Source organism: Ricinus communis, chromosome 6 (assembly GCF_019578655.1).
Source record: "Ricinus communis isolate WT05 ecotype wild-type chromosome 6, ASM1957865v1, whole genome shotgun sequence".
NCBI lineage: Eukaryota > Viridiplantae > Streptophyta > Magnoliopsida > Malpighiales > Euphorbiaceae > Ricinus > Ricinus communis.
Genome location: NC_063261.1, coordinates 3,142,681 through 3,159,885, shown reverse-complemented (window position 1 = coordinate 3,159,885; position 17,205 = coordinate 3,142,681). Strand labels below are relative to the sequence as shown.

The window sequence follows — 17,205 nt, the reverse complement described above, 5'->3', positions numbered from 1 at the left end:
ATACTCGATCAACCATAACTCGCCGGAGATGGCAAAAAAAGTCTAAAAACTCAGCTACCTTCACTTAGCCGAAACTCTCTTCTCTGGCCACCATTGCCGATGCTGCTGCCCCCATTTGAAAGCCTTCAAGTTACCGGTTATTTTAAGATTGAAACTGCCACCCTTGGTCGTCGAAAATGCCAGGAATAGCGTTGGAGAAGTGGCTACCTTCTTCTCCATTATTCGCCTCGCTAGCGCCTCCTTTGCCTCCGCCATCCGACATTGATGGCCGACGCACCCCCAGCTCCTCTTCTTCCTCCTCTTCTCCTCTTTTTCGTTGTTCTCCTTTTCTTTCTTTCTTATCGCAAATTGGTCCCTCAACTTTTACTTAATAATCATTTAGTCCCTCATCTTTTTCAATTACTAACTATTACCCTCCTGCAAATTCTTGTTTAACCCTCCAGCTTTTTTTTAGTATTTCAATTAAGCCCCTAACTACTTATTTTGGGTCAAATTAAAATTATTAAAAATAGAGAGTTACTTATTTACCCTTTCTTTTAATAATAAAATTACTAAAATACCCTTACCGACATATTTAATTATAAAAATATCAACCATCAAATTCCTCATTTAAATTCCATATTAATGCAATTATACTTTTAACCCTTATTTTATAGTTAATTGTCAATCCTAACACTTAATTATCTTAAATAATCAATTTGTTGACTATTTTTCAATTTAGTCCAATACCATTTGTTAGTTAAAATTTGTCATTCTCCAATAAATTCTTTATAAAAATATTATTTACTATTTCTTTCATAACTTTCAAATATAATATTTAATTCATATTGAAAGAAAATTTGAGTGTGACCTATATATATATATATATATATAATTTATCCTCTATGGAACTCACTTAATTAATTTCTTAAAAATCAAGCTAATTAGATATAGTTAAATAGATCATTTTATTTTTATCTAGCATTAAAATTCTATCTTAAATCATCCCAATTCAATTAATTAAAATAAAGTAAAATTACATTAAATAAAAATTCATTATTCTAATCATATCCGTTAAATTATAAGACTTATCATTATTATTAAAAATACAAATTTCAGGTATTACATCAAGTTGTTCCAACATCAAGAATGCATTTGAAGGTGCGACAATGAAATATTTATTCGGAACCCTTATACTTCAAGCCTTCCTCCATATCATCTTATCGGTATAGATATCTCTTGTAGTTAAGAAATCTATATTATGAGATGGAACCATATTGGCCCAAGGTAGTTTAGGAAAAAATTATTTGTCTTTAAATTTGTCAATGTACTCTAGTCCGAAGATAATTTAGAAGAAAATAAAACTTAAAAATTCAACTTCAGTCCAGTGATAATTGAAGAATTATCATTATGAGAATATATTTACATTCTAGCCCGAGATAACTAAAATTCCTAGTTACGCCAATATCCACATGATAGCCACTGCCTATTATAGAGAATTGTGATTTGAGAAATAACAAGTATTATTATCATTGATATATAGTTTTGTTAACATAAGATAGAGATAGATTTTAGTGACAGATATAAAATTTATCTACTCATACAATCCTTATCACGCCCCCTCAAGTTGTATTGCTTTTGAAGAAACAATCAACTTGTCATGAAGAAACAAGAATTTTGTTTCGGCGAGAGCTTTAGTAAGAACGTATATTGCCTTCTCTGTAAATAAACTGTCAATTTATGCACTCACCAATGGACATGCATGTAATATCCGAAATTTTTTCCTTTAATAATATGATAACATTAATAATAATTGATAAATGAGTTTTATTTAAATAAATTTTACTTTATTTTACTTGGTTTAAATTGGAATGATTTAAATGGAATTTTGAATTTTTATACTAGACAAATAAGGGAGTTATTTTCTATATCCAATTAGTTTGATCTTTAAGAAATTAATTAAGTAAATTCTTTGAGAAATAAATCATATTTTTGGTTATTCAAAATTTTCCCCCAAATGAATATATATAAATTAAATTCTATATTTGGGAGTTACGAAAGAATTTGTAAATGATATTTTATAAAAGAAATTTTTTTTGGGGAAAAAGGGCATTTTAATTAGCTACTAGTATTAAATTTTAATTGAAAAATATTTAGCAAATTGATTAATTAAATTAATTGTGTGTTAGGATTAAATTAAAAAATTAATTTGGAATAAGGATTAAAGGTATAATTTTATTAATATGGGATTTTAATAAAAATTTGTATGTTTGGTATTTTTATAATTAAATATGTCGGCAAGGGCTTTTCGATAATTTTACATTTAAAAGCAAGGGTAAGTATGTAATTATGTATTTTCAATAATTCTAATTTGACCCAAATTAAATAGTTGGGGGCTTAATTGAAAAGCTAAAGAAAAGTTTAGGAGTTAATTGCAATTTCTGCAGAATGCAATTGTTAGTAATTAAAAAAGTTGAGGGATCAAATGGTAAGTAAGAAAAATGCAGGGACCAAAAGTCGATATGGAAGGAAAGAAAGAAGGAAGAAGAAGGGAGAGAGGAAAGCGTCGGGGTCGTCGGAAGAGAGAGAGAGAGAGGAGGAAGGAGCTGTGACCATCAAGGCGCGTGGCGGAGGGGGGCGAAAGTGCAGTTGGCGTCGGCGAGCACGATGGTGGCGGTGATAGCTCCCGAAAGCAGTGGAGGCGGCAGTGAGTGCGAAGGACGCTGCAGCGGCTTTCCGATGCCATTCCGGGCGTTTCCGACGGCGTTAGCAGCCGAGTCGGGCGGCGATCGACTCCCCTCAGCGTGAGCTTCCTTCTGGCGGTAGTGGCGATGCATTTGGTGGCCAGAATTAGAAGATCTGGTGGAGAGAGAAAGAGGGGCAACTGACATTTTCTAGCTTTTCCGGCAAGCTCCGGCGAGCTTTGGCCGATCAGAGGGCATATCTGGACTCTCCTCAACTCAAGCTTCGCAATGGCACTGGTTTCCTAGCGATCAGACTCCGTTTGCAAATCGACGGCCGAGATCGTCTGTAAATCCCTCTGGATGATCGGGATCGGAAGCGAGGATCGTCATCAGCGCGTCATTTCGAGTCCGTTGGTGCGTTCAGATCGTCGATCGGACTCCGGCAGTTGGCGGCCAGTCGACCGAGCGATCAAGCGTCTCCGTAATTCTTTGACCCATTGATTTTAGAATTCTTTGGTAAAGTTATATGTTTATTGAATTGTGTTGAGTATTATAAAATATTGTGAGTCAAAATAATTATTTGTCGGACTGCCTGCCTTAGATTGTGTTTTGTAATGTGTGGCGGAGTCGAAAAAATAGTGAAGTCTTAGGGACCCGACTCCCGTTAAAATAAATGTTGAATATTTGAAGTGTTTTCTGGCAGGTCCTAGACTCATTTTACGGGGGGTAAATGTCTGTATTGTAGAGAGAAGGGGCTGGGGAAAGCTTGAACCCAATTCCTACAGTGATGAATATAAGCGCAATTGAAATTCCTAGGGAGATATACATTTGTGTATTGATTGGAATCCCATTCTAACTAAGGATTTTTGTGGTTCCGGAGGATCCAGCTACAGGAAAACCAGGAACGGAGAGCTTACCCCCCCTTTCCGCCCACTCGTAGAATTTACCCGAGTTAAGATTTTTAGACAATCAGTCCTAGGAATCTAGACCTAGGGTTAATTCTCAACTGTTTCAGTGTTATTGATAAATTATTTTTCATGATTAGATAAATCCGTTAGTTCGGCTCGCTCCACCCGAGGCATCGGAGCAGAGCTAGGAGGTCGTCAAAGCTGTGAGTTAAAGTCATATATTTGTTATGCACGTGTCATGCACAAATTTTAAATAGCTATTGTGATTAATTGATTGCAAGTTTAAATTATTCATTTAATTATTATTCATTTGTATCATGCTCTTTGATTACTATTCACATATATCACATTCTTCATCACTGAATTTATTATTGTATGATGACTCGGGATGGGACGACAGTAGAACATACTATTTTGATGAGTGCATCGGTATAAATCCGAGAGTGATGGAAAGGAGTAAAATGGTAAATTTAAAAAAAGGTAAGCTTAGGATTTGCCCTGGTCGAGCATTGCTCTCTGGGCGCCGGCTTATTTGAAAACTTAAGTGACCAGACTGGAGTTAAAGACCCTGGTCGAGCTTCGCTCTTTAGGCGCCAGTCTTATTGGAGTAAGAGAGCCGAAAGGCTAAGAGTGTTAGTGATAATTAAGTGTCTGAACTGGATTTAAGGACCCTAGTCGAGCCTCGCTCTCTGGGCGCCAGTTCTGTTAGAATGAGAGAGAGTCGAGATGTTCAGTGTTGGGATTAGGGTTCTGCTGAGGTACTCCGTCCCATAGTACGTGAAAATTATTTTATTTAAGCATGGCATGACACGTTTATTTTTGTATGACTTAGTATTTATCTAAAATTAAATAAATGTGTTATTGAAGTGTTTTGTAATTGTTTCTTTGGATATATGATTTTAACTCACTCTCGAGACCGACAGTCTTAATTTTACTGTTTTTCAGATCCGTGATTGTTAGTCTTCCCACGGCTCTTATCTAGCAACCTGACTCCTTCATCATCGGGTGATATAATTGATTTGATATATTAAATTGTAAAATCTTAGATTTTCCGCAGTAAAAGTAATAGACTTATTAGTTGTAATTTTATGTAATTACCGGTCTCGCCTAATTCTTCTAGCAGACCGAATTAAATATGTAGAATTTAATGGTTAAGAAATTATGAAATCAATAATATTAGATAAGATGTAATTGAGATAGTGAGTATCAGGCTTACTACGGGATTCAGTGGCCTTACACCTACCCATTCCTTAGTGCCGGTCATAGGCCCACAGATCAGGTCGTGACAGTGCACTGGAAAGCAGTAAAAAGGGTGCTTAGATACTTGAAAAACACACTTGATTATGACTTATACGTTCTAATGCACTATATATGAGCGTTTCATGGCTCTTCGACCAACTCTCTATGTTATATTGACATTGACTTGTAGGGGAGTATGGGAGTAGATAAAGATAACACTTGATTTATCTCCTTAAATAGGATAATATACTTGTATTTATTTGTTAGAGTTGTTCCTTATGCTTGTATCTCAAACCTATATAGTGTACGCTTATAACCATAACATATGACAATACAACGATAAATACTTTTCTCTATACAAACTTTCACTGATATTCCTTAGTGATGATGAAATGTTAGATTACCTATTATTATCTTTTGTTTATCATGATTAAATAGTATATATTTGCGTTAATCATCAGAGTGTATGGTTGTCAATATTTCTTTGAAGTGTGTTTAGAAAAGTACGATAATAATCTTCAAAGCCAATCTCCATAGCACCTACTTATCCATATAAGGTTGGGTGTGTCATTACAGATGGCTTTTTCTTTTTAAAGAAACAATAATACTTCTTTGAACATCTCAAATTTCAAAACAACTTGAAAATCTTTTTAAATGAAAAATAAGATTTTCCTAAGTGATGGAGGTGAATTTACATCAATTGCTTTTGAAACTCATTTAGCAAACTATGGCAATCATCATCAATTAACTTATCCTAATACTCCAGAGCAAAAGGTCTCTCACTTTTAATTTATGCAAATCTTCCTTTCAAATATTAGGTTGATGCTTTTTATTACCATTGTTTTTCTAGTAAATCGCATGCCATCCTCCACACTCAATATGAAAAATTCCTTTTTTTAAATTGTTTAACCATGATCTCCATTACAAGAGTTTAAGAATTTTTGGATGCAGGTGCTTTCCTTCTTTACGAGACCATGGAAGAAACAAATTCTCCAAGAAGGCATATCCTTATAAGGGTTATAAGTGCCTTTGTCCAATGACTAATAGAGTTTATATTTCTCACAATGTAGTATTTGATGATTTTTTTGTGTACCACATAAAGAAAATATTATGCTGGGCAATTTGGTAATAACCATATTCCCTGACCCATTGTGATGGGTTAAGGACAATCCAAATGATATCCATAGTTAAAAAGGAAGTAATGAAGGAACTACAGTCCAAGGAAAGAAAATATCAATTCAAAAAGGACTCATATGCACTTTATGAGAAAAACGATGAAGCATCCTAACAAGCTTATAACACCTCACTAGCAAATAATCACGTTCATTAGCAAGCAAACGAAGAAAGTTGATGAAAGGATAGCCTTGCAAAATTATTTGTTTAAGGAGTTTGAAATGAAAGAGCTTAGTACTCTTACGTATTTCTTAGGAATTGAGGTATTAAGATCTAAGTAAGGTATATTTCTATCTCAATAGAAATATACTCTGGATTTATTGAAGGAAGTCGATATGTTAGCCTGTTAGTGAACATGCTAAGCTTGACATATTTCATGATCAAGTTTTTAAAATAAAAAGTGATATTGGAGGCTGGTAGGTCGACTTATATATCTTGCACATACTATACCAGATCTTGCATACTCTTTAAGCATTATTAGCCAATACATGCATTCTCTAAGTGAAGAACATATAAAAGTTGTTCATCATATCTTGGAGTACTTGAAGTCTTCTCTAGGAAAAGGCACTGTATTCATCAATGGGGAACTTTATCTGTTGAGGGCTATACTAATGCAAATTGGGCTAGTTCTATTGATAATAGCCAATCAACAACAAGTTACATAACTTTCATTGGAAAAAATCTTATTATGTGGAGAAGTAAGAAAATAAAGTGTAGAAGCCGAATATAAAGGGATGGCCAAAAGTGTTTGCGAGTTACTTTGGATTTAAAACTTATGACATGAACTCTGAATTCCACATATATTTCCTATGAAATTATATTATAATAACTAAGTTGCATCTGATATAGCTCATAATCTTGTTCAACATGATCAGACAAAATATGTAGATATTTTATTAAGGAACAATTAGAAGCTAAAGTAATTGAAATTCTTTCTATCCGATTTGAAGATTAGCTCATCAAAATTCTTACTGAAGCATCAATCAAGATTTTTCAATGAGCATTAGACAAGTTAGGTATGCAAATACCTATGCACCAATTTGAAGAAGAGAGTATAATTTCTTTTTTATATTTATCTCCAAAGCAGTACATATTTTCTTTATTTATCTCTTTATATTCATTTGTATCTTTTAAGAATATTGATTTTTTTATTAATTTGTCTTTGTAAAGTAATTAAGAAATTCAATAAAATTAAAATAAAGTTTGTATATCTTTTCTATTCCTTTTTCTTTTTCTCCAAAAAGTCAAGAAATATACTTTGCAAATAGAACACATGAATGACTATTTGAACATAGTTTGACCCATAGGTCTGTAGCTTTCATTACAGATTCATGGCACTAGATGGAAAGAGTATAAGCTTTCTAGTCAAAGCCTTCTTTTTTCCATTCAACTAAAAACATGATACCCAACTTTATCCAATATGTTCTCACAATTACAAAGTTTATTAATTAATTAATTAGTGCCTACTCCAATAATGATAATGACCAAGTTATGCAGATCGCATCTTATCCTTTTCCAAGTGACATCAAATCAACGTTCCACATTATTGCAATCCTTTTCATATTCTTGATTTATACTCTCGGATGAATGTTTTCACCCAATCATCTTTAGAATTATACAGTTTCGCAGTCTTCGGCCCCCCGCCCCATCCTCCGCAAGTTTATCAATATTTAATAAATACAACGACTTTGGACTTGCGTCGTTTTATCTCTAAAGATAATGACTTCATTTTGGCTAGGAGTGAGTATAGTCCGTTTAATGAACTGCGTCAGTAAGAAAAACACAGATCTATTAATTTATTTTTTTATTTTTAGAAAAAATGAATCAAAAGATAAAAGTAATTAATTTAGTTAAAATTTTACTAGATTATTGTGGAGAGAATTTTAAGATAATGATTTTTCTATTACGGAAAAAATAATATTTTATTAGATTATTGTAAGCCAAAATATAATTCAAGTCATTATTGAGGAGCCAAAACATATTTTTGATGTCGGAGCCATCCCCATGCTCCTGAATGTAGTACCAGTTAGGTATAATGTATTGTCAAGCATTTAAATTTTTCAACTCTATTTTCAATAACAAAATTACTTATTAAGTAAATTATTATATAACTAACTACATTGAATTCATTTTAAATAGAATTAAAATATATATATATATATATATATATATATATAATTTTATTAAAAATAAAAAATAATTTTTAAAATAAAATTATAATATTTTTAGGAATATCATGATAGTTGATTTGGTAGTAAATTACCTATAAAATAATTTTATTATTGAAAATAAATATTATACTAACATTAAATTATAAAAATCTAAATATATTAATTTATAAAATAGTAAAAATGCAAAAAAAATAAATTACTAGATATTTTTTTATCACGAAAAGAACCAGTCCTCTAAATGTTAAAATATCTAACCACAAGGTATATTTCTATATTTTTTCCTTCTTTACATTACTTCTTTCAAAATAAGAAAAATTTAAGATTAGATTTTTTTTTTTGAAACCAAGTTAGATTAGATTAAACTTTAAGAAAAAACGATTCTATTTATTCAGCAAATTAAATGAAAATAATTGCCTCAGCTTATGTATTTTGCTGATTAATTATTATTTTTAAAGAAAAAAGAAAAAGTAATTGCACGTCTACATTTTCAGCATTTAATTTGATTAAAAGGTCAAAATTTATATAACGATAAAAAATAAAATAAATAAAACCTGGCAACATGTCAAGCATTTCAATTAGTTACCCATTGAAACCAAAACATACAAGTCTAAAGTAGCTGATGGATCACATGACTTGATATACAAAGGATCAAATAAACCTAAGTCCTGGTTCCATCTACCAACTATACAAGTTGCCACTTTGAAAAATTTGCATTCTCTATGCTATTCTATTCCCTTTTCTTTTCTTTTTCTTTTTCTTTTCTTTCCTTCCTCCTGAGTATATCCATCAACCACTCAAAAATAAAAGTTGAAAGTCAAATTACACAAAGAAAGATAAAGGCAAATATATATAAATTTAATTATACTTTGGAACCAGGGTCCTCACTCTCTCCTGATTCTTTGAGAATAATATCACCATTCTTTAGACTCAAACACCCTTCTCTTTGAGCATCAAAGCTAGCATGCACACTGTACAAGACGTATACAAGCACTGCAAGTCCTGAAAAGAAGGCGAACCGCAAGTAGGATGGGCCATCGAGAGACCCCAATAAAAAAATGTTCAAGAAAATAGATACACAAGGTATCCATGGCATCAATGGAACGCCCCAGAACTCTGGCTTTCTAGCTTGTGGCACCATGCAATTAAATACTTGTATTATTGCAATCGCTGTCATAGTGCAGGCGCCGAGCATAAAGGCTTTTGGCTTGCCCTGAGGCATGAAATGCCAAATGAGAGTGAAAAGTAAAGAGGTGAAGGAAAATGAGCAGAGGAAAGATAATGTAGGCCATGGCTTCGTTGTCCCTATGGCTACGTAACGCCTGTAAATTACTGCGTTCGCCACCATGTAAAAGACAAAGAGTGTCCCTATTGATACGAGGTTGAGGAGCACATTTAGATCAGTAAAAAGGGCAATTGCAGCAGTAAAGATACCTGAGATCAGAAACAAGTACGTACGTTAACTAAATTAATGACCAGAAATTCTAAATTTTGATATACCACATGTAATTTAGGGACGAATTTAAAGCATATTTCCCTTTTATTTATTTCTTTTTTCATACATATAAAGAAAAGTTTAATTGAATTTTTTTGCTGTGATTTACTATTTATTTTCAATTTAATCGGTTAAATCAGTCAGCCTGGTTTAATTTTAAAATATTAATCATAGAAATAATATTGAAAAGTAAAATAATTGACTAGTTTTCTTTTTTTCCTTTTCAACAAGTGGATCGATAGATTCTGCATCAAAATTAAAAGCTGGTATTTTGCAAGTTGTTGAAGGTAACTTTCACTACATATTCTATACTAGGAGATTTTCATAATTGGAGATATATAGAGATGGAGCTGGACCAATTTGGACCACTTCTTTTAAATCTGTACATCACTCACATTATGGGGGTGAAAATTGTATGGTGCTGCAATGCATATCATATATTAAAAAACATAAAAAAAAAACAAAAAAAAAAAAAAAACAAAAAGTTAAATAAACAAGACCACTATTTCTGTTCATGCATATCATGTGTTCTCCCCCTTTTTTATTTAATCCACTTCCAACACTTTGTTCTCTACTCACATGCCTACCCTCCCAACCTATATATATATACCTATATCTTTACCCATTATACACACGCACACACAAAAGGAATTCAACAAAATTAAAAAAAAAAAAAAGAAGAAAGAACACGAATCAATTCAAAAGCAACAACCAAAAACAAAATAGCATCTAGAATGCTTTGCCAATGACCAATACTCAAATATTTATCTGTCTTCTGATCTAAGAGATTCGTGACTTGAAGCTAGCGGCAGCACACTTCTAAAAAGGATAATAACTTTTCTGGATGCAAATAATATTTTTTTTTAAAGTCTGATCAGTTTTATTTTCTTTTCCCTTTTTTAAATTATTGATAGTTCGAGTCAGAAGCAAGTTGCAAATGTAATAATTTTTCTTTTTCTTTTTTTATTGAGATTGTGGTAAAGATAATAGACTATCAAAAAGACCAAACAAACCATTTGGCATGACTGTTCCCTTATAACTTTCTAGCAAACAGGGCATACCCACTTTGGGAAGTGATGATTTGTATATATATACACACATATGGTTCAAATTGGAGGCTTCAAGGCGCAATCGGACAAAACACAATGTCTCACATTGTTGGTCAATTAGGGACAATTTTATATGTACTTTGCTCAATAATTCTCAGAGATGCAGAATATTTGTCTTGAAGCAAATATAATGTTTTTCTGATTGGACGCCTAGGTAGTATCAAACAATTGCATAACGTTTTTAGTACTTATTATTAACTTGTACGAAAATTAGGTTTTTCTTCTTTGTACTGATAACAAAATATTAAAGATCCCAGCGGCCCCTTTCTTTTCACCAACTCTGTCACTGTTTCCCTTTATGCTCCTTTTTGATCTTCCTCAGTATATGTGGTGGGTTGTTTTCATCCTAATTCTTTAAATCAAAGATTGTTTGACTAATTCAAAACATGCTGGATATTTAGAAAGACTTTTTATCATTTTATCTGATCTTTTACTACCTTATATGATTTTTTATCTTTTCTTTCGAAGGTTTTTAACAGTTGAAAGATGTTTATTCCATAAATTCATTAATGTAAAGTCTGACATAATTTAGGATTTTTATACGTGAAGATTTCCATAATTCATATGTGGTGGAGATTTCCGCTATCTAAAAAGATACGGAGACATTGAAGGAATTACATGACAAAATTGATATCATGATTTTGGGTTGAGCCAAGACGCAATAATTAATGGTAAATCATCAATTTTTTCTGTTGGCATCCTAAGATATCGAGATATTTCTTTTGTTTTGGATAAAATAATCTCCTTAAAACAAAATATATGTAAATGAAGTGTAATTACTAGATTAAGGATCTATTTAGTTTAAGGTTAAAAAATAAAAATAAAAATAATATATAAAATAAAGTATCAAATGAGAATGAAATTTTATTTATTGTTGACAATTAATAAAATATTTAATTATTATAAAAATAAAAATATTCAATTTATTCTTATAGTATATCTAATAAATAAATATAAATAATGAAATAATTTTTTTATTTGTTTGATTATTTATACTTAAGCCCATCTAGTTTTTATTAAAGTGAAAGTATATATTTTAAGGGAAGGAAGGTATTATAAACAAATTTTATTCCGATTTTAGAATATCTCTTTATTAATTAAAAATACCAACAATGATAATCATATTACTATTTTATTCCTATCTTATTTATTCACTGATCCTCCAATGACCCATGACAATATGTTCACTAAATCAATTTAAAAGTTAGGTGCATATTCCTTTATAAGAAACGTGAGAAAGTTCCAAGAAGAGACCAACTAAAAAAAATGATAAACAATTATTGATGAAAAGAAACTTTGAAGTTGTGAATTCACATGAAATTTAAAGTATCTGTATGATATTTTCTTATGAATTCCGTGTGTAATCTAATGTATTTACTAAAAAAGCTATTGACTACAAAGTATTTAGCAACTTAGTATGTGAAATTACAATATATAAATTCTACATAGAAAATGCCATGTTTTCTTCTTTCACATAAAAAGTCTAAAATTTGGATAACGCTTGCAAATCTTTTAATATTTTAATCTTTGACCGCCACCAAAGACTAACCTTAAAACCTTAACCAAACTAGGCTAGGACCAAGAATGCTAATCTTAAGCAAAAAGGACATGTGTAATCCCCCAACTCAAATCCAACGGCTGAGAACTAAGAGCAGAACCCTAATACCTCATACAGCCGAAACAGAAAAAGGTTGATTGGGTCCCATTTTCCCAACGGCTTCCCTTAAACCAGAAGAACGAAACACCAAAAACTCCAAACGCATTTGTCATAATAAAAACACAACCCACGCCCATTGAGCCCACTAAAGAGAAAACCGAACCCCTTCCTTCTCATCGATAACGGTTAATCCTAAATACCAACAAACTACATTTATTTAATTGTGTACTCGAAAAGAAAAAAGAAAAAAAGAAGAATTATAAACACGTACCAAGAAATGCGGAGGCGTTTACAGGCGTCGATGTCCTCGGGTGGACCCTGGCGAACCACGCAGGGACAACGCTAGACCGTCCGATCACGCACATGTATCTCGCTTGGCCCAACATCGAAACCAATAATGATGTGAGAATTCCAAAACTGGCCCCCACCCCTATAACGTTCGATACCCATTCCCAGCCGTCGGATTTCCCTTTGAAAGCTGCTGAAAATGGTGCCTCCGCATCGATCTGCATGAGTATTCAGCACATTGTATCACTAAACTAAACAAATAAGAGAAGGATTTGTCACGTCATAAACTTTAATACGGTAATTACGTAATTTATTAATAATAATAATAATAATAATAATAAATTACCAAGTCATAAGGGAGGAGCATAGACATTGAAGCGGCCATAAGGCAATAGAGAACGGTAACAAGAGCAACAGAACCGGAAACTCCAATGGGGATATCGTTGACGGGATTGTGTACTTCTTCGGCGAGGGTGGAAACGGCGTCGTATCCGATATAACTCAAATAGACCAAAGCTGCTCCATTAAACACACCCGGAGCTCCAAATGGAAAGAATCCAGATGGGTGATTGGAGTAAGCAGGTGCAGTGAAATTCTTCCACTGACCTTTCCAAAATCCCATCACTATTACAAACAAAATGAACATAATGTGCAACACCGTTAACACCATGTTCACCACCGAGCTCTGGCGGGTACTGAATTTATTTATTTTTTTAAGAAAAGAAGAAAAAGTAAATAAATTTAATCAAAGAGATTAAAAAAAGAAAAGGAAAAATGAATAATTATTTTAATGGACAGGAAGAGATGAGAAAGATGATATAGCATTAAAGGCGGGTATTACCTGTAACAAATGATGAGAGTAATGGCTAAGACGACAAGTACAGCAACCATATCGATTTCATTAAAGCCATTGGGGAGAGCATGGACCACTAGCCTCCATTTTGATGTGGACATCCCAATTGCTGCACAAAAATAGGCGGTGAAGCCTCTAGCAACTGCTGCGTTTGACATCACGTAGTCCATTATGAGATTCGCACCGGTTAAAAAAGCAGCAAACTCACCTGTCAATTATATATTTCAAACACCCATATTATTACTATTACATGTGTATTATGCGTGTGTGAGGGATTACGGTAATTATTATTATTTATTATTTATTGTTATACTTATACGGACCAAAGGTGACACGGAGATAGCTAAAAGCACCACCGGCAACAGGCATATCAACAGCAAACTCAGTGTAACAGAAGGCAGAAAGCAGAGCGCAAAGCCCAGCAATGGCGTACGAAACTACGACAGCCGGGCCAGCGTAAAGACGACTGGCTCTACCAGTAGTCACAAATACACCAGCTCCCACCATCCCACCGATGCCGAAACAGACCAAGTCATGCCAACGAAGGCTCTTTTGCATTTCAGAACCGGACCGGGCTTTAACCCGGCTCATTTCTTCATATGAAGTGGACACTGAACCAGCACGGCAAGCCAGCCGAGTTGGTGTCTGGCCCAGGGCTTGAAGGTAAGACCTGAAACTAGAGAAAGAAGAGACATGACCGATCTCCATTACTTCTCTCTCCGTTTCTTTTTCCCCTTCTTAAATGGGTGTCTTGTGTGTTGGTGAAGAGAAGAAGGGCTAGGTGGTGACTTATAAAGGGAGTGCAAATATGGGTGGGGGGGCTTAAGAGGAAGGGACTGACTGACAATGGACGGTGAATAGAAAGGCCACAACTTTTGTGTAATGGGAGAGACAGAGGGGTGTATTAGAATTGGATAAAGCTTTTTTGGTCCAGTAACTTCCATTTATATCAATCAATTCTCACTGACTTGTGATGCTAAGCCAGTAAGTAGGTTGGCTTTGGCTAGGGCTATTATCGGAAATATAAACTTTTGCCATTTGTTTGTGTACAGTTGTGCACTTTCCATTTGGAAGGTTTTCTTTGACTATGATGTTTTCAATTGATTTTCTTCTTTTTCTTTTCTTTCTTTTCTTTTTCTTATTAATATTTTCTTATATATATTATTTTAATAGATTAGAGAAATGTTTGCAATTCGATTTTTGTTTCATTCTTTTTCTTTTATATGTAATTTAAAGATTTTGCTCAAGAAAATCTTTTATTGCCTTTGGGAAACAACGGTTAAAAAGTTCAAATGGAAATATTTATAAACAACACAATAGAATTAAATTAAAATAAAAAATTATTTGAAATTTAAATATTTATTAATTATTTAAGTTAGCATTTTCGTACTGCATGAACCATTCTTATAGTAAAAAGATAAATTCAACTTGAGGTCGATCTCCTAAGAAACTATACGACCATTTATTATATAGACTAATTATTATACAAAAATATTAAAAATAAATTTAACCACTCTAAACCAATGTATTGAAGAAATATAATATTCATGAAAGAAATAGATTAATAAAGTAAATATGCAAATGAAATGATATAAAAAACTATATGATAAAAGTAGTATTTAACCTAGGGCTGAGCATGGATCTCAGTGATTCCCGCCCGAACCGAATAACCGTACCGAAAAGTACCAGAACCGAAAAAAACTGAAAGTTTTTATAACCGAATTGAACCGATCCGAATTTTTTTACTATTACGGTATGGTACTGGTTCTTTAGTAAAAACCGTACCGTAACCGTACCAGAACCGATCCGTCTTGTACTGATCCGGACCAAATCGTAGAACCGAAATTTTTACATATATTTATAAATAATTATATATAAATAATACATATATTAAAAAAATAATACATACACTCTATAAAAAATTATTTTATATTTATCATTTATATAATTCAAGCAATTGCTATCGAAATACAAAAAATAATACATATTAAAAATAATTATAATATTATAATATACTTTATACTCTATAAAAAATATAAGTTATATATTAATATGTCACATAGTATATTGATTCTAGTAATCTAGTATACATACTATAATACTAGATTTAAAATTTATTTACTATCTAGAAATTCTTGACAAGTTAATTAAAAAATTACTTAATTTAATAAAAAGTTATATAAATTAGTAAGATTTATAAAAGATATTATTATATAAATATAATATTATTTACACTATATTTATTAATAAATTAATTTTTTATTATATAATATTTTTATTTTAAGAATATTAATTATACTAAAAGTATTAATTTATATAAATATTAAAATTAAGAAATAAATATTATAAAAATAAATTTTATATTATTATACTAATAAAACTTAAAAAATTAAATATTTAGAAATAATTAATTTATTAACTTTAAAATATTATAAATTAATATTAAAATATATTAAATTATATTTATAAATTTAATTTTTTTTTTTTTTTGAAAAGGATCAAACAAAACTTGAGAAAAAAATTGTCAAAACATCTTTTAACAATATAAAAGTTCTTTACTTTCTCATTTGTTGTCAAGATTGCCTTAGAAGTTCAAATAAACCTATCCAACTAGAAGAATCAATAAAGGATATTGAAAGCATAGAGTCAGGTAATATTTCTTTACTTCTTACATATATTTGTTTATTGTTGATGCTGTTAAGTCTTATTGACGTAATCTTTTACTTTTATTGTAGAAATTATTCAAGATCTTGAGATTGGTGAGTCTCTTATGCCAAGATTAAATGTGGAGTGCTAATTTTGAGGGGAGGTAATAACTTCATTTACTAATTTTGGACATTTATTTTAGTGCTACATAAAGTTTGTAAATTTATTTATTTTAATGATTGTCATCTGTAAAATATTTTTATGCTAGCAGTAATATATATTTTAATGGTTTGTATTTGAATATTGAATGAATTATTGTATTTGCAAGTGACTGAATTACGAAACAGGTTGTTCAAGAATGTGATTGCAATTTTAATTCAGATTTTCATGCTACTTTTTTTAGGTTGGTAATCATATTTTCTCTAAATGTATTTGATTAAAGATGAGATTAAAGTTGTATTTTTTAAATTTTTTAGAACCGAAAATAGCACCAAACCGAACTGTATTGAACCGTAAAATTGGTACAATACGGTATTGGATCCTTTTATGTTTGGTACGGTACTAGTACCTTCAATTTTAAAATAACCGAGGTTTGGTATGGTACTGGTGATTTATAAATAACTGAATTGGACCGATCTGTGCTTAGCCCTAATTTAACCTATCTAATTACTTAGTACTATTTTAATCTTAAGCATAGATCTAATGAATCAGATGTCGATATTTTTTTCCTTTAATTATTTAAGTTAATAATGCAACTAAAGTTTTTTTATACCAATATGATTAAAATAAAGATGATTTTTTTAATATATTTAATCTAAATAATTTTATAATAATAATAATTATTGAATTAATATGATGATCAACCAATAATAATAATTGAGATTAAAAAAGATATGAAGGTAAAATAATCATTTATCAAATAAAAAGATAACGAGGTTCATACATAAATAAAAAGGTTAAACTAAACACTTAAAAGAAAATTAGCCTAACATATTTAATCCAATGA

General features: G+C 31.5%; 1 protein-coding gene across 3 annotated transcripts; it reads right to left on the bottom strand.

Annotated features, from left to right (window-relative positions):
• Nucleotides 1–8,699: 8,699 nt before the first annotated feature.
• LOC8286516 (cationic amino acid transporter 7, chloroplastic) lies at nt 8,700–14,808 on the bottom strand. Of its 3 annotated transcripts, XM_048376136.1 has the most exons (6): nt 14,374–14,806; nt 13,877–14,338; nt 13,542–13,761; nt 13,047–13,395; nt 12,684–12,918; nt 8,700–9,585 (listed from the first exon to the last, which is right to left on the bottom strand). In XM_048376136.1, the coding sequence occupies exons 2-6, from the start codon at nt 14,259–14,261 to the stop codon at nt 9,014–9,016; spliced, it is 1,761 nt and encodes a 586-aa protein (XP_048232093.1). In that variant the 5' UTR covers nt 14,262–14,338; nt 14,374–14,806; the 3' UTR covers nt 8,700–9,013. The 3 variants fall into 3 exon arrangements, with proteins under 3 accessions (XP_048232093.1, XP_048232092.1, XP_048232094.1); XM_048376135.1 differs by having other exon boundaries at nt 13,877–14,805; XM_048376137.1 differs by lacking the exon at nt 8,700–9,585 and adding an exon at nt 12,014–12,604 and having other exon boundaries at nt 13,877–14,808.
• Nucleotides 14,809–17,205: the final 2,397 nt, after the last annotated feature.

Excerpts from the sequence above, each read along its gene's own strand:
- LOC8286516 (XM_048376136.1), bottom strand. The coding sequence starts at position 14,261 with ATGGAGATCGGTCATGTCTCTTCTTTCTCTAGTTTCAGGTCTTACCTT. Across the intron at positions 13,762-13,876 it reads CTATCTCCGTGTCACCTTTG|GTGAGTTTGCTGCTTTTTTA; the intron begins GTCCGTATAAGT and ends TATAATTGACAG. Across the intron at positions 9,586-12,683 it reads AAACGCCTCCGCATTTCTTG|GTATCTTTACTGCTGCAATT; the intron begins GTACGTGTTTAT and ends TTCTGATCTCAG.